The sequence below is a fragment of the Gigantopelta aegis genome, chromosome 12, assembly GCF_016097555.1.
Source record: "Gigantopelta aegis isolate Gae_Host chromosome 12, Gae_host_genome, whole genome shotgun sequence".
In the NCBI taxonomy this organism is placed as follows: Eukaryota; Metazoa; Mollusca; class Gastropoda; order Neomphalida; family Peltospiridae; genus Gigantopelta; species Gigantopelta aegis.
Window position 1 is genome coordinate 46633606 of NC_054710.1, and position 19209 is coordinate 46652814.

The 19209-nt window shown below is 37.0% G+C and overlaps 1 protein-coding gene across 1 annotated transcript; it reads right to left on the reverse strand.

The window, feature by feature from the left end:
* Positions 1-5751: 5751 nt before the first annotated feature.
* On the reverse strand, positions 5752-17592 carry LOC121386489 (transmembrane protein 147-like). Its single transcript, XM_041517403.1, has 6 exons — positions 17454-17592; positions 14291-14426; positions 12794-12930; positions 9005-9089; positions 8313-8434; positions 5752-6168 (listed from the first exon to the last, which is right to left on the reverse strand). Exons 1-6 carry the CDS (start codon positions 17528-17530, stop codon positions 6033-6035), a joined length of 693 nt encoding a protein of 230 aa, XP_041373337.1. The 5' UTR covers positions 17531-17592; the 3' UTR covers positions 5752-6032.
* Positions 17593-19209: the final 1617 nt, after the last annotated feature.

Sequence of the window (19209 nt, forward strand, 5' to 3'; positions counted from 1 at the left end):
AAAGGGAAGTCTTAAATTAAAAAATGACACTTTTGGGGGGAGGGGGGAGGCAACTGCCCCGTACCTCAACTCCACTCCACTAGTTATGGCCCCGATTTAATTGTATGACATGCTAAACTAGCTTCTTTTTGATTTTACAGTTTGTCTGTAGTTGGAGGAAATATGGAAAGTTTGGGAAAGGGACTGGTGAACTTAACTGTGAATTGAAAGGAAACAATATTTTTGTAAATTTTGTACAGTTTAAATGATGTCATTACTGTATTGCTGTAGTATATTCAGAGATAAAAACACTTGGCTCATTCCATGTCATTTCACACGCACACATACTATCAGCTTTAGCTGCAGAATTGTTTTTTTAATCTAAAATACTTTGACTTGCCAGACGAATTTTTGCTCCTTATCTGAAATAGTTTTTGGGTTGTGGCCCTTTAAACTTTAGGTGCCATGCCCGTTTTTATTGGCTTTAAAGTACAATGTTATGTTAGTACACATTCTAAAAAACATGTGACAGGGTCAGTGGTTGACCTAAAGTTAAGGGTTATAAATTTCTTGTTTACTGAAATTGGAGGCCCATCTCTTCAAAACAAGTAGAAATAATCATTCTCCCCCCCAAGTTCAAAATCTGAAACAGGACCTAAATGAGCCAGGGTACCAATTTTGATCTTTTTATTTTTTTAATATGTCATATTGGTTCAACAAACATATTAACAAGTTAGGGGCGTGTACCCAAACTTTGGCAGATCATAACTTAAGAATGTTTTGAAATGGCAAAAACCTGAGATTCTTTCGTTTGGTATATAAAGGTATTTAAATTTGTTTAATTCTGCCAAGTCTGAGAAGTGTAGTATGGTACATAGGCCTACCTGGATATTGCGTGATTTCACATGGAATGACTCACGTGTTGCTTTAGAATATTTGTCCTGTTCTTGATGTGTAGAAAATAACTTACATTTAATATAAATCTTTGTACAGCGTTCAGATATTTGTGTATTATAGAATATGTGTATTGGATCACTTTGTTTTGATTTGTTTGAAAATAAAATATTTAAAATGCCAGTGTGTACGTTTTGTGGTTTGTATCCATGAATATCAACCCAGTAGCCGATGTATTGTTTGTGCTGGGGTGTCGTTAAACATCCATTCATTCCATCGGGCGTCAAGACAAGTTGAAAATGGTTGTTCAGGTTAGTGAAAGATTACCACATGACAAGGAAGTCGAGAACAGCGTATCGGTCACCAATTGTTATTAAATCAAAAACTACACCCCCAGTCTTTTCATCAATTGTGGTTTTTATTAAAGGGACATTCCTGAGTTTGCTGCAATTTTAAAGATGTTATCGACTAACGGACACTTTTTAACGATTGTAATTACACATCAAATATATTTTTCTGCATAAAATATTAGTGGCTGTATATTTCTGGTCATTCTAATATTTGTACTAGGTTAAATTTTATTTTATTTCCTAAAATATATTTTATTTGTACGTACGAAATTATTTGAAAACAAAATCCAGTTTGGGCTACTTACAAATATTATGACGACCAGAAACATCAAATGTACATACACTGATTATCTAAACAAGAAAATATATTTAATATGTAAGTTTAATCGTAGAAATATTTTATTAGTCTGAAACATCTTACAATGCAGCAAACTCAGGAATGTCCCTTTAAAAATGAATGCAACTATAATTACAATGAGAACACTGCAACGGTGATATGAATAACAGTGTCGGTCTACCTACTATGACGTAATAATGGAATTTGTAATTTGATAAATGTTAGTTTGTTTTGTTTAACGACACCACTAGAGCACATTGATTTATTAATCATCAGCTATTGGATGTCAAACATTTGGTAATTTTGACATGGGTAGTCTTTGAGAGGAAACCTACATTTTTTCATTAATAACGGGATCTTTTATATGCACCATTCCACAGACAGGATAATACATACCACAGCCTTTGATATACCTGTCCTAGTGCACTGGCTGGAATGAGAAATAACCAAATGGGCTCGTTGACGTGGAACGATCCCAGACCGACAGCATATCAAGCGAGCGCTTTACCACTGGACAAAGATCAATGCCGTAACCCATAGGTATTTTGTGGTAACCTGTACATGTGTTACCAGACATTGCTTACTCCAGTGCCTGTTCAGTAATATCAGAATGTCTGTGTGGTTTGTTCAAACAAGGGAAGGAAATGTTTAATTTAATAACACACTCAACACATTTTATTTACGCTTATATGGCATCGGACATTATCATATGGTTAAGGACCACAGATACTGAGAGAGGAAACTCGCTGTCCCCACTTCATGGGCTGCTCTTTTCAATTGGCAGCTATGGATTTTTTATATGCACCACCCCACAGACAGGATGGCACATGCCACTGCCTTCGATATGGCAGTCGTAGTGCACTGGCTGGAATGATAAATAGCCCAATGGGCCCATCGACGGGGATCAATCCTAGACTGACTGCACATTAAGCGAGTGCTTTACCACTGGGCTACGTCAAACAAGGGAAGTATTATTTTGTGCACCTGTGTGAGAATTACGGATATGGGCAGTCGCATTCACTTCCCTCTGCAACAAAAGACTACTATATACATCCAACACGGGATGTATTATTTTGTGCACCTGTGTGAGAATTACGGATATGGGCAGTCGCATTCACTTCCCTCTGCAACAAAAGACTACTATATACATCCAACACGGGATGTATTATTTTGTGCACCTGTGTGAGAATTACGGATATGGGCAGTCGCATTCACTTCCCTCTGCAACAAAAGACTACTATATACATCTAACAAGGGATGTATTATTTTGTGCACCTGTGTGAGAATTACGGATATGGGCAGTCGCATTCACTTCCCTCTGCAACAAGACTACTATATACATCCAACACGGGATGTATTATTTTGTGCACCTGTGTGAGAATTACGGATATGGGCAGTCGCATTCACTTCCCTCTGCAACAAAAGACTACTATATACATCCAACAAGGGATGTATTATTTTGTGCACCTGTGTGAGAATTACGGATATGGGCAGTCGCATTCACTTCCCTCTGCAACAAAAGACTACTATATACATCCAACACGGGATGTATTATTTTGTGCACCTGTGTGAGAATTACGGATATGGGCAGTCGCATTCACTTCCCTCTGCAACAAAAGACTACTATATACATCCAACACGGGATGTATTATTTTGTGCACCTGTGTGAGAATTACGGATATGGGCAGTCGCATTCACTTCCCATGGCCAATTGGGACTTATAGTATCCCCTTCCCACAGGTCTGTTTTATGCATGGAAAGCCTGACATACCAGCATTTTCCACACACACCACCAGGGATGTGAATTGGTGAATTGCAAAATAAGAGAAAATCTGGAGGGGTCTCGGAAATCCTTGAAATTGTAGGTTAAAATATGTGCCATCTGACACATTTTGGAGGAAAGGACAATTAAAATGTGAGGAAATACAATGTTCCAGGAGAGGAAAACAGCTGATCCGAGGAAAATTCCCACCCCTGACCACACAAACTTAAAACAAGACTGGTCTAAACCGTGCTGCAGTGATAAAATGTTAATTTAGAAAATCAACCATTCAGTCTATAAACTAGGACATTTCCAGAATTGGTTACGAGGACTAGGCAAGATTCAAGTTGCAAAATAAATTTTATTTAAATCATATATACATAGAAAAAAAAGATATCTCCGATTCAAAACTTCTTTATTTCCATTAAATAAACACGCATCCATACATGACATCTTGCATAGACTTCACAGAGAACAATCCAAACATTCTTTTACAAAACAGCCAACCATCAATCAACCCAAACAAAAGGGGCCAACATTAAAATGTATATGAAAGTAACTTGTGTGTTACTTGTGTAACCAGGTGTTTATCTACCAGTTTAACTAATTAAAATGTATATGAAAGTAACTTGTGTGTTACTTGTGTAACCAGGTGTTTATCTAGCAGTTTAACTAATTAAAATGTATATGAAAGTAACTTGTGTGTTACTTGTGTAACCAGGTGTTTATCTAGCAGTTTAACTAATTAAAATGTATATGAAAGTAACTTGTGTGTTACTTGTGTAACCAGGTGTTTATCTAGCAGTTTAACTAATTAAAATGTATATGAAAGTAACTTGTGTGTTACTTGTGTAACCAGGTGTTTATCTAGCAGTTTAACTAATTAAAATGTATATGAACTAATTAAAATGTATATGAAAGTAACTTGTGTGTTAGTAATCTATTGTTTAACTAATTAAAATGTATATGAAAGTAACTTGTGTGTTACTTGTGTAACCAGGTGTTTATCTAGCAGTTTAACTAATTAAAATGTATATGAAAGTAACTTGTGTGTTACTTGTGTAACCAGGTGTTTATCTAGCAGTTTAACTAATTGTATATTTTCAGTTTAATTATTCAGGATAAAAGGANTTATTATTGAACTAAACATATACATTGTGTTCAGTATATCATATTATTAACTTAACAATTGTTTACAGAAACCCCTTAATTTATTAACTTAATTAGTCTTATTGATAATCCAAAGTAGTCATATTATTATAGTTTGGTTATTATGTTACTTTTGGGATTACAATCTTTCATATCTTCAGATCAGTGGCGTAGCGTGGGTTGCCAGTACCCCCTAACCAGTGGACCGTTAGCACTCCTAGAGTCCCTTCCACCAGTCCAGAATTTTGCGCCCGGTGGCCCAGCCCACGCTACGCCACTGCTTCAGATGAAATAGTGCTTTCTGCATGTAAAAAAACAGAAGAAGAAAGAGAAGACAAATTTCAATCCCTGTTAACAGCATTTTGGGAGTGCTCAATTGAGCAGTCGGAATTCAACGAGAACTAGTCACGAATCTTAACAAGATTTGAACAGAAGCATTATTGTGGTTGGTGAAATTATCTGTGCATACATTAACATCCACCATTTTTTATTCTGCTTGAACTACCATCACGTTGGGGATTGTCAGAATCCAGTCAGAACAGAGTTATGCAAATTTATTCATTTGGGATACCAATTATTCCCATTTCGTGAATTGCCAAACAAGCATGTCTTTAAGCAGAGTTCTCATTATGCGATTTGTTGCACCAACTTGTTACAAATAGGCCATGTTGTAATCAGTGATACTATTTGTATAGTGAGAATGCCCCTTTAGTCAACACACTGCGTGTACTAAGTATGCATTTCTCCCATCAGGGGTGGGAATTGGTGAACTGTAAAAAAAAAAAAAGGAAATCTAGACGGGTCTTGGAAATTCTTGAAATCCTAGGTTAATCCAAATTTTGCATGAAAGGATGATTAAAATGCGAGAAAACCCATGAGAGGAAAACAGCTGATCCGAGGAGAATTCCCACCCCTGCCAATACTCGAAGACTGGTCCTAACATCAAAATGGCTACTACAATATATTATCAGGTTAATGGCTACTACAATATATTAAAGGCAGTGGTTGGGTAGGAACATATCAACAGCCAATCAAACGTCTATAATCTAAAATCAGGATAAATGCATAAAAAGAAACGGTAGAGCAGAATACATCAACCATCAAAATGATTTTCTTTTTAATGGATCTTTTAATTTAACAAATCTATAGTCTGTTCAATTTAAAAAAAACTTTTAAGCTGCTTCACCTCTTGATCTCTGTAATATCCCCATTCATTTTACCAATATGGACGAAACCAAGGCAAGCTTCGAACAATTATACAAACAAATTTTACCATTAACCAGTCTTTCACACAATTTTATTTTTGTATAACCCATTTATTTTTTTTGTTCGTAGGATACATTTAAGACATAATTTACAAGATTGTAATGAGTTATGCAAAACAAAATGGGTCATGTGAATATTTTTTTTGTATAACCCATAAACGGGTTACACAGATTTTCAAAGTTCCGAAGCTTGTATGGGGTAATGCTGTTGAATGTCTGACATTAACCCTTCCTCAATGTCAGTGTCGGGAAATGTCTTCTGGTTAGACACCAATACTACATTGCACAATATCCGACTAATAATAGGAATTGAGGAGCTGTGATGGTATCCCAAGATACATCTGTAAGGAAATCATGGCCACGGATGCAGTGAAGATGGCTTTTGCTAACAACAATGTCCAGGAGCCCAGACCAATGGCGTGAATGAGAATTCTGAAAAAAAAAAAAAAAAAAAGAGAAATAATTAAGACAAACACAAAACTTTCACAACCAGAATCCAAGACGAACTGAGTTGAGCTATGTATGACACAGTAAATCCTGTTCATGGACCATTCCTTGATGTGGTGAGGGGGGTTTGTATGTCTCAATGACTCAAGAGAGCTATGTCAGAAGGCAGAAGGAGTTTTGGCTCCTGTTAGGGATACCCAAGCTCTATTGGTCGATGGGTAGACCATTCCTTGATGTGGTGAGGGGGGTTTGTATGTCTCAATGACTCAGAGAGCTATGTCAGAAGGAGTTTTGGCTCCTGTTAGGGATACCCAAGTTGGATTGATCGATGGGTAGAGACTGAACTGATAAGGACTAAGGGTGAGGTAACCCTAACAGAAACTTCGAGTCCTGAAGTCAGAGGTATTGGACCACAAGGCACACTCTAATAGACCACAATACCATGCATATACAGCTCTTATTATGACCTGAGTAAATGAATGAACAGATGATAGGAAGGATGGATGGATGGATGGATGGATGAATGGATGAATATTGTTCATTTGTAAATAACATGAGAAGATTTGCACAATTATGACGGTGTGTTCCAGGGCTCCCTGCCCATTGTCAAATTAGCCAATTGCTAATTTTTATACAAAGTGGCTTCAATATTTACTCTTTGATCAATAAGATGTTCTTTAAATGAACTACTTTTGAACAGCTTTTAAGAAAATAACCTAGATGTCTGAAAATTGGTTAAAACATACTTTGTTACAGCGTGAGCCCTGGCATTCACACGAGTTACAAATTTCAACCATTTACAAACTTTACATTTGGTCCGAAAGAAAGAAAGAAATGTTTTATTTAACGATGCATTAAACACATTTTATTTACGGTTATATGGCGTCTGACATATAGTTATGGACCACACAGATATTGAGAGAGGAAACCCACTGTCGCCACTTCATGGCCTACTCTTTTCGATTACCAGCAAGGGATCTTTTATATGCACCATCCCACACACAGGGTAGTACATACCACGTCTTTTAATATATCAGTCGTGGTGCACTGGCTGGAACGAGAAATAGCCCAATGGGTTCACCGACGGGGATCGATCTTAGACCGACCACGCATCAAGCGAGTGCTTTACCACTGGGCTACGTCCCGCCCCCATTTGGTCTGAGACCATTTTATTTCATGCACAGAATCTTTTTCCCGCTAGTATCAGAATGGTTACTCACTCTACAATAAGTGGTCTGTAACAGCCGAGCGCGAGGAGAGCTATCACTATGGGAATGAGAGATTTCTGCAGATCACTGCGGCAGTACGAATGGTTACTGACTCTACAATAAGTGGTCTGTAACAGCCGAGCGCGAGGAGAGCTATCACTATGGGAATGAGAGATTTCTGCAGATCACTGCGGCAGTACGAATGGTTACTCACTCTACAATAAGTGGTCTGTAACAGCCGAGCGCGAGGAGAGCTATCACTATGGGAATGAGAGATTTCTGCACATCACTGCGGCAGTACGAATGTTTACTCACTCTACAATAAGTGGTCTGTAACAGCCGAGCGCGAGGAGAGCTATCACTATGGGAATGAGAGATTTCTGCAGATCACTGCGGCAGTACGAATGGTTACTCACTCTACAATAAGTGGTCTGTAACAGCCGAGCGCGAGGAGAGCTATCACTATGGGAATGAGAGATTTCTGCACATCACTGCGGCAGTACGAATGGTTACTCACTCTACAATAAGTGGTCTGTAACAGCCGAGCGCGAGGAGAGCTATCACTATGGGAATGAGAGATTTCTGCAGATCACTGCGGCAGTACGAATGGTTACTCACTCTACAATAAGTGGTCTGTAACAGCCGAGCGCGAGGAGAGCTATCACTATGGGAATGAGAGATTTCTGCACACCACTGCGGCAGTACGAATGGTTACTGACTCTACAATAAGTGGTCTGTAACAGCCGAGCGCGAGGAGAGCTATCACTATGGGAATGAGAGATTTCTGCAGATCACTGCGGCAGTACGAATGGTTACTTACTCTACAATAAGTGGTCTGTAACAGCCGAGCGCGAGGAGAGCTATCACTATGGGAATGAGAGATTTCTGCAGATCACTGCGGCAGTACGAATGGTTACTTACTCTACAATAAGTGGTCTGTAACAGCCGAGCGCGAGGAGAGCTATCACTATGGGAATGAGAGATTTCTGCAGATCACTGCGGCAGTACAACCACACCAACATCGCCATGCTTATATGATGAATCTGAAAAACAATCATAACAGGCATTATTACCCATATCTTGGTACATATCAAAGTGATACGTCCCACTAGAACGCCAAGTGGGACGTAACACTTTCGATGTCATCAATAGTGCTTAAGGCAATGTCGGTCTCAAACATGCACTAAAATGCCTAGTCACACAAAAACACCCAACATGTCACAATATTAATCCAATTTACAGTAGCAACATTTCACCATATTAAAAACTTAATATTTTTTAAGCCGCAATCTCGAGTATATTATTTTATAATTTACAATCGACTGTCAACATTAATTGTCTTTCCGCTGCCCTCCATTTTTCCTATTGCTTGGCTATAGTTGGCAATGTAAGTCACATAAAAATTTAGTATTTCCATTTTAACACTTAGAAGTGTGGCACTTTCTGCAATTTCACGGCACAATATACCATATGAACTGTCATTCTTTTCATGTGTCAGTTAAGCAATATTAAATTAAAAGTAAAATTATTGATTATAAAATAATTATAATTTACATGTAAGGTACATGGTTGAAACAGTAATGAGATGTTTGACAAAATAACTTGACACTTACCAGGCTAACATTGGAGTCAAAACTCATCTGAATGTATCTCCAGTCAAACTCCACACCACGTGCTCCAACCCACAGAGGCAACACTCTACAATAAAAACATAAATTAAAAAAGAGAAAAGTACACATAACACATGAAAAAAAAGAATGTTGTTTTGTTTAATGACACCACTAGAGCATATTAATTTATTAATCATCGGCTATTGGATGCGAAACATTTGGTAATTTTGACATATAGTCTTAGAGAAGAAACCTACTATATTTTTTCATTAGTAGTAAGGGATCTTTTATATGCACCATTCCACAGACAGGATAACACATACCATAGCCATTGATATACCAGTTGTGTTGCACTATATTTTTTCATTAGTAGTAAGGGATCTTTTATATGCATCATCCCACAGACAGGATAACACATACCATAGCCATTGATATACCAGTTGTGTTGCACTGGCTGGAACAAGAAATAGCCCAATGGGGCCACCGAGGGGGATCGATCCCAAACTGACAGCATACCAAGCAAGCGCTTTACCACTGGGCTAGGTTCTGCCCCAATGATGTACATTGTAATATATATATTTAGAGATTGTATAGTCTACAGGGCTAGGTCCTGCCCCAATGATGTACATTGTAATATATATATTTAGAGATTGTATATAGTCTACAGGGCTAGGTCCTGCCCCAATGATGTACATTGTAATATATATATTTAGAGATTGTATATAGTCTACAGGGCTAGGTCCTGCCCCAATGATGTACATTGTAATATATATATTTAGAGATTGTATATAGTCTACAGGGCTAGGTCCTGCCCCAATGATGTACATTGTAATATATATATTTAGAGATTGTATATAGTCTACAGGGCTAGGTCCTGCCCCAATGATGTACATTGTAATATATATATTTAGAGATTGTATATAGTCTACAGGGCTAGGTCCTGCCCCAATGATGTACATTGTAATATATATATTTAGAGATTGTATATAGTCTACAGGGCTAGGTCCTGCCCCAATGATGTACATTGTAATATATATATTTAGAGATTGTATATAGTCTACAGGGCTAGGTCCTGCCCCAGTGATGTACATTGTAATATATACTATTTAGAGATTGTATATAGTCTACAGGGCTAGGTCCTGCCCCAGTGATGTACATTGTAATATATATATTTAGAGATTGTATATAGTCTACAGGGCTAGGTCCTGCCCCAGTGATGTACATTGTAATATATATATTTAGAGATTGTATATAGTCTACAGGGCTAGGTCCTGCCCCAATGATGTACATTGTAATATACATATTTAGAGATTGTATATAGTCTACAGGGCTAGGTCCTGCCCCAATGATGTACATTGTAATATACATATTTAGAGATTGTATATAGTCTACAGGGCTAGGTCCTGCCCCAATGATGTACAATGTAATATACATATTTAGAGATTGTATATAGTCTACAGGGCTAGGTCCTGCCCCAATGATGTACATTGTAATATACATATTTAGAGATTGTATATAGTCTACAGGGCTAGGTCCTGCCCCAGTGATGTACATTGTAATATATATATTTAGAGATTGTATATAGTCTACAGGGCTAGGTCCTGCCCCAGTGATGTACATTGTAATATATATATTTAGAGATTGTATATAGTCTACAGGGCTAGGTCCTTCCCCAGTGATGTACATTGTAATATATATATTTAGAGATTGTATATAGTCTACAGGGCTAGGTCCTGCCCCAATGATGTACATTGTAATATATATATTTAGAGATTGTATATAGTCTACAGGGCTAGGTCCTGCCCCAGTGATGTACATTGTAATATATATATTTAGAGATTGTATATAGTCTACAGGGCTAGGTCCTGCCCCAGTGATGTACATTGTAATATACTATTTAGAGATTGTATATAGTCTACAGGGCTAGGTCCTGCCCCAGTGATGTACATTGTAATATATATATTTAGAGATTGTATATAGTCTACAGGGCTAGGTCCTGCCCCAATGATGTACATTGTAATATATATATTTAGAGATTGTATATAGTCTACAGGGCTAGGTCCTGCCCCAATGATGTACATTGTAATATACTATTTAGAGATTGTATATAGTCTACAGGGTTAGGTCCTGCCCCAGATGTACATTGTAATATACTATTTAGAGATTGTATATAGTCTACAGGGCTAGGTCCTGCCCCAATGATGTACATTGTAATATATATATTTAGAGATTGTATATAGTCTACAGGGCTAGGTCCTGCCCCAATGATGTACATTGTAATATACTATTTAGAGATTGTATATAGTCTACAGGGTTAGGTCCTGCCCCAATGATGTACATTGTAATATACTATTTAGAGATTGTATATAGTCTACAGGGCTAGGTCCTGCCCCAATGATGTACATTGTAATATACTATTTAGAGATTGTATATAGTCTACAGGGTTAGGTCCTGCCCCAATGATGTACATTGTAATATACTATTTAGAGATTGTATATAGTCTACAGGGCTAGGTCCTGCCCCAATGATGTACATTGTAATATACTATTTAGAGATTGTATATAGTCTACAGGGTTAGGTCCTGCCCCAATGATGTACATTGTAATATATATATTTAGAGATTGTATATAGTCTACAGGGCTAGGTCCTGCCCCAATGATGTACATTGTAATATATATATTTAGAGATTGTATATAGTCTACAGGGCTAGGTCCTGCACCAGTGATGTACATTGTAATATATATATTTAGAGATTGTATATAGTCTACAGGGCTAGGTCCTGCCCCAATGATGTACATTGTAATATACATATTTAGAGATTGTATATAGTCTACAGGGCTAGGTCCTGCCCCAATGATGTACATTGTAATATACATATTTAGAGATTGTATATAGTCTACAGGGCTAGGTCCTGCCCCAGTGATGTACATTGTAATATACATATTTAGAGATTGTATATAGTCTACAGGGCTAGGTCCTGCCCCAGTGATGTACATTGTAATATACATATTTAGAGATTGTATATAGTCTACAGGGCTAGGTCCTGCCCCAGTGATGTACATTGTAATATACATATTTAGAGATTGTATATAGTCTACAGGGCTAGGTCCTGCCCCAATGATGTACATTGTAATATACATATTTAGAGATTGTATATAGTCTACAGGGCTAGGTCCTGCCCCAATGATGTACATTGTAATATATATATTTAGAGATTGTATATAGTCTACAGGGCTAGGTCCTGCCCCAGTGATGTACATTGTAATATATATATTTAGAGATTGTATATAGTCTACAGGGCTAGGTCCTTCCCCAGTGATGTACATTGTAATATATATATTTAGAGATTGTATATAGTCTACAGGGCTAGGTCCTTCCCCAGTGATGTACATTGTAATATATATATTTAGAGATTGTATATAGTCTACAGGGCTAGGTCCTGCCCCAGTGATGTACATTGTAATATATATATTTAGAGATTGTATATAGTCTACAGGGCTAGGTCCTGCCCCAGTGATGTACATTGTAATATATATATTTAGAGATTGTATATAGTCTATAGGGCTAGCTCTGGGTGGTTAGAAAAGTTCACCAAATTATCTCAAAAATGCAAAACATACAGCTATTTTTCAACAAAAATCAATAATTACACAAACTGTTTTTGCCAAATTAAAATAAAATTCGCCAATTGTTCTTAAAATTTGTAACTGACGAATTTGGCGAGTGCCAGAGCTAGCCCTGATAGAGAATAACTAGTTAATGTGTTTGAGTTGGTGAACCTCGTGTAGTTACCGTGTCATCACCAGCTCCGCAGTCGCCCATCCCATGCCAGCCGTCATGAACTTGAGTTGACCTTTCCCTGCTATTTTTGACATCACAAAATGAATACCAACAAGATCAGCGAGGTCCACTGTAGATTTGAGGAATTCCTGTTTGGAAAAGAAGAAAGGAAGGTTTATTTAGTGATTATGTCAGCACACTGTAATCAGTATCCTCCAGGCGTCAAAACATAATTGAGACACAATCTATAAAGTTAGAAACATTTTAAAATCTATATTTTCAGCACATTGATTAATCATCAACTATTGGATATATGAAACATTTGGTAATTCTGACATAATTTTCCGAGGTAATCTACTACATTTTTCCATTAACAGCAAGAGATGTTTTATATGCACATTCCCACAGACAGGACAGCACATGCCATGGCCTTTGATATACTAGTTGCGGGATACTAGTTATGGTGAAGAAAAACAAACATTTGGTAATTTTATCATTTAGTCTTAAGAGAGGAAGCAAGCTCCATTTTCTCATTAGTAGTGCTTACGGCCTAATAACAAATCTTTTACATACACCATCCCACAGACAGAACAGCACATACCTCAGTCTTTGATATATTATCTGTGGTGCACTGGCAGGAACGAAGAATAATCTAATAGACCCACAAATGGGGAACAATCCTAGACCAAACACGCATTAGACAAGCACTTACCCTCTTGTCCTGCCCCGCTGTTGATTAAGACAAGATGGCACTAGACAATCGAGGCATGGCGCCTCACCATGCTAAACTAAAACAAGCTAGGGAAGACACTAATCATGTCCATGGGAAAGTGCATATAAAAGATCCATACCGCTTTATCATTATTAGTAGCCTATATACAGTGGTAGTGACTTTCCTCTCCCTCTCACTTTCCATGAAATGTCAAAGTAAAGTCCCCCCCCCCCCCACCAAAAGTCGGTCTTTGGTGAGACCAAAGTCCCAAAATTGATGCAGCTTTTATTTTTTATTTTATTTTCATGGACTGCACAAAAAAAGTGGGTATATTTAATATTTTGCTTACATCCTCCTCACCTACCTTGATCCATCCTCAATGGCCATGGTGCCACCCCCTTTGCCTCGGTACCCTAAATATTATCAATATAGCCAGGGCAATTTTTATTACTTCGACTTTGACCGCAAATGTTTATTAAAAAAAAGCCATGCTACTCATTCAGAACAACAGGACCTCTTTTAGAGAGGAATTAAAGAAAGCAAAATGGTCAAAAACTATTTTGGCGGTTTTATGTCCTAACCAAAAAAGCACAGCAAAATTCGACATCACACGGTAGAAAAAAACAACAACACTAAATTGATGTATGAGGTCAAAATTGACACGCGTGTTGACCAGAGACCAGAAGTTTATTTTGTTTGGCCTAACCATGTTAGACATCAAAGAGGCATTGGTTAAAGTGTGCTGAGGTGTAATTAAACAAATCTTCCTCTCAAATACTGTAAATGATCACACTTACCCCTGTGACATCAAATCCTCCGACTGGCATCTCAGAGGCTGGGAAAAATGTTGCTAAGATCATCATTTTACAGAGCTGTGTAAACATGTACGCACCACCAGCCTGAACACATTTCCAGAACGCACTGTATTCAGCCCTGAGAAAACAACAAACAAACATGAAATATGTACTTATTATCTACATAGTTCAAGACATTCAGGGAAATATAATCAGGCAGAAATTTTTTTTTACTTGTTTCCTATTACATGCTGGAAAAATATAGGGTAGGTAGGTAGGAAAAACATTTTATTTTGGAAAAACATTTTATTTATGGATATTAAATAAAGGTGTTGACTACCGGTATCCAAAATAACCTCTGCATGTATAGAAATGCATTATGCAAACCAACAATACTATTCATCACAGTGTTTTCCCTAGAAATGAAGTAAGGCATGGTAAAGTGATGTTTTGGGAGCATATTTTATGTGCAGTTTTAAATATAAGGGCTTTTTTTTCCATTATACAATTTTCAAAAGGACAAAAACCATATAGCCATTTTATTTTCTATATCTATTTCATAATTTAATTAAAAAAAGGAAATATGTAGTACTATCCACATAGTTGTGTTTAAAGGCTTCTTTTTACATGGGCAACTTATAAATTTATAAAAGGCAAGGCATTTTGATTTTGATAATAGGCAGGTTTACTCTCATACTAACACTTAACTTCTGTACTGGTCCAGAACAGACTTGGTTGAACCTTAATTGGATAGAAACCAGCAAATAAGTCTTACTGACATATTTAATCATTTGATTTGGCAGTAAACTCCATCAGTATCAGTAAACATTCCCTCCCCTAGTTTATCAGAAGGTCACTAAATTTCTACAAGGCCAGTTTGTCGCTGGAGTAAATCATTAAATATAGTTATTATTATTATTATTAATCGGAACACCACGCTATGCTAGATGTAGAGTAAATCGGAAAAGATCGCATATATTCGTGAAAACAATTTTTCGACTCTTCGCCTGATATCTCACGAAAGTTACCGAACTTCTATTTGAAGGGAAGTAAATCCATCAATCGTTAGAAAAAAACATTTCGTGGCTAATGGGTCTCCAATACAACTAAATTTGCGACAGTAAAACCACCGATATACGTCCGCAAATCGGAAAACACAGTAGGCTTATCCCCTAAATGACACCAAATTAGTGCGTGTGATAGTTTTGGAATGTTTTCGTGGAAATCGTTGTTATATTAAAAAAACATTTTCGGATATACAAAAAAAGTTTTATGGTCAGCAGGTTCAAATTAGGGTCGGTCGGGTAACCGGAAACAAACAATATTTTATGATATGCCTCAGTATGACCCACGTGTGACATAATGATTTCAAGTGCACAACGAATGACGTAATTTTGTGAAACAATGTCATAACTTAATACAGCTTCCCCAGTGCAAACACTTATCAAAATGACGTCATTTCGGAAAATGACATCGTTTCTTTTTAGTTACATTTGAAACATTCTGACATGGTCCTAGCTTGGTATTCATGAAAATAACATTTTGGATAATGTGGATAATAAAGAAATTACTACAATTGTGTGTGAATCATACTGATTTTACGAAAGTTGTGTTAGAATGCATGTATTACCTCGCTCTCACTCACTAATACAATAATCCTGACACTTGTTTCATAAAATCAGAATGACACACAAGCTCATATAATAATCTCTATATAGAATATACAAGAGGAATGTGATATTCATTTAGAAATAAAAGTCTATTCAATAAGTAAATAAAAATAAAATATTCTGCATTTCAGATCAAGTCAGTCTACTTTGTAAAAACTATTTGGTATAATATCCGCCCGGTCCCCTCCATTATTATTTTTAGTTAGGGTTTAGGGTTAGGGTTAAGGTTAGGGTTAGGGTTGGGGTTAGGGTTGGAGTTAAGGTTAGGGGAAGGGGGGACCGGGCGAATATTTTTCTAACTATTTAGTACCTACAAAAGCTGAATCCTGATAAATGGGTGTCATATACACTTTTTAAAAAACGGAAAAACTTTCAATACTATATATTAATATTTTCACAAACATAAACCGCACCAGGCCCATAGAAACCAGGGAGCTGGGAGGCACATACTAAACGTACATTATACATGTATACAATAACAATTGGGGATCATCTAAAAGGGAATGGGGGTAAGGTAATATCTCACGTAATGTATGGTCTAGCATTACAGAGGGATGGGAGTGTCTTAATTTTTACAAAAGCAGGTTTTAAAGTTACGTAATATTGGAAAAAACCCTAAATAACTTAAGAGACTGACAGTGAGAGAAATATTATCTTGATAATATTAAAAACAAATTAGGGCCAAAATCAAATGCGGCCACCGACGAGAAATTTGTAATCTACAATCCATCCCACAGGGAACACTTTTTTCTCATCCTATGGAATTTACTACAAGTTATTTATTTGTGAGCCGAATGTTTTCTAAATTGCACACAAAAATAGTTTTTGGGGGGTTTTTCAAAAACATTTTTACTTTTCTTCTTATGTCAAACCAAACTAAAATTATTTACAAAAATTTGTGTGTAGGAGGATGGGACAGACTATAATGGGTTTTTTTATATAATTTTAGTTCGGGTTAACATAAGAAGACAAGTGAAAGTGTTTTGTTTTACGACACCACTAGAGCACATTGATTTGGATGTCAAACATTTGGTAAGTTTGACATATAGTCTTAGAGCTCTAGGAAACCCACTACATTTTTCCATTAGCAGCAAGGGATCTTTTATATGCACCATCCCACAGACAGGATAGCACATACCACGGCCTTTGATATACTATTACCAGTCATGATGCATTAGCTGAAACAAGAAATAGCCCAATGGGCCCACTGGCAGGCATCGATCCTAGACCAACAACCATTTAATATGATTTATGATTATCTGGTGAGGGTTTTACCACTAGGCTAAACCCACATTCTGAAAATACCCCCCCCCCCCCCCCCCCATTTTTGTGTGCAATTTAGAAAACAATGCGCTCAGAAATACAGTGTGTAGTAAAATCCATGGTATGTAAAACTTTCCTAAGGCGTTCTCTGGGAAGGACTATAATTTTATCAATAATCAATTGCTTGAATTGGCCCAATTCAGAAATATTTTAATCAAGAATAAAGTAATTACAATCCTGAACACTTGTAAACAATCACATAAGGAACATAAGCCAGTGCAACACAGTTCCCAAAGTGGAAAAAAGTCATGGCTCTTTTCTATAATTTCGTTTAGTTTACACAAGAACACCGGAACCTCATGTGTATTTCCGACCTAGTCCCGAGGAAAATAAACATTTCTGCAAATAGTTCAGCAGGATTATTAAATAATAATAATAAAAAAGTTTTGTTATAGTGTTATTGAGAAAATTATAAAATATGAGAATAAAATTTAATGTTTAAAAATAAATAAATAGGGGAGGTGGTGAAGACGTTCAACATGTTTGGGGACTCGGACACGAACTCGGACTATATTCCAGAGTCCGTATGATCATCTCGGCCAAATATATTTATTTTATTACTTCTTCGAACATCCAGTTATTGATCTAAGATGTGATAATTCTATACATATTAACGTCTTACAAGTCATGGCACTGGAATCATCAAAATATAACTTAATTACATGTATGTTGATTACTGTCACGGGGATCCTATAATACCCGTAACTGAATAAAACACGATTATCCAAATATCTCTCCTAACTGTATATCTATTTGATAGCTCTGTATCGGGCAGTCTAATACCCGAGTGGCTCGGCTCTAGGTATAATCAGAGATAAGATCTGATATAAATATATATATATGTAGCACGTTTAGTTCACTAGAAAACACAACAAAACACAATACACTTTGGAATCTGTATTAACTCTAACGCTGACAAATGTACTTGCCGCAGTAGTTAATTAACAACAACAATATAATAACAAACCAGAGCTAATGACTTAATTAGTGAATCACTAGGTGTCTAATTTACACAATATTCTAATCACTTCACCGTGATACAACACACACACGTGTGATAATTGAGAAACGCTTCCAGGGGAACTTATTTAATAAAGGAATTACAACTCTATTCCTAACTGGTTAATTTTTAATTAACCCTTAAATACTCAGCCAGTAACCTTGTAATACAGAATTAATACTGGTACATATCACAATAAAGACAATAACCTACAGTTTACCTAGGTCCTCTAGGATGACCGGCTAAGCTTTATCTTACCAAATACTCGTATAAATATATTAGAACAGGGAAGCCTACAATTTACCTCGTCAGATTACCGGAGACACTGTCTAAAGAATATTGGTATAATACAGTATTAAAATATTTAAAGTCACATCAATCACATCAAGGTTATACAACAGAGCAGAAAAATATATTTACCAGTCCAGTCGGACAAACGTTCCCCGGGAGCCTTCCAATGTTTCTCCCCGATATATCTAAAATCCTATCTATTTATTCAAAAATCTCAGAGACAGCGAATATCGCCTGGGGGCACAACGCGGTACCTCACCTATCATGTGATATTTCCACAACTCCCAGGGACGGTATTTTTTTTCGTAGATGGCCAGACTTACTGTCGCCAGTTCGCTAGAAATACCCCGGTCGTAAACCGCACTACCGGAGTAGTGCACACCTGGCCTACGTGCATATTGGGACGCAGCTCTACCACCGTCGCGCGGGGGTATTACGTAACCAAGCTGCACACGGCCCTCTAAAACAATTAACATCGCCACAGGCGAAAAGATAAGAGCATGTTCCGTCACAATTACAGACCCATATACAATATTAAATGCGACTGCCAAAACAGTAGGCTAGCTCGAGTCACCTCCAGCTCTACCATTATTGATATTGATATGTGGGGTAAGGCTAGAGCAAAGTCTATGTTATGC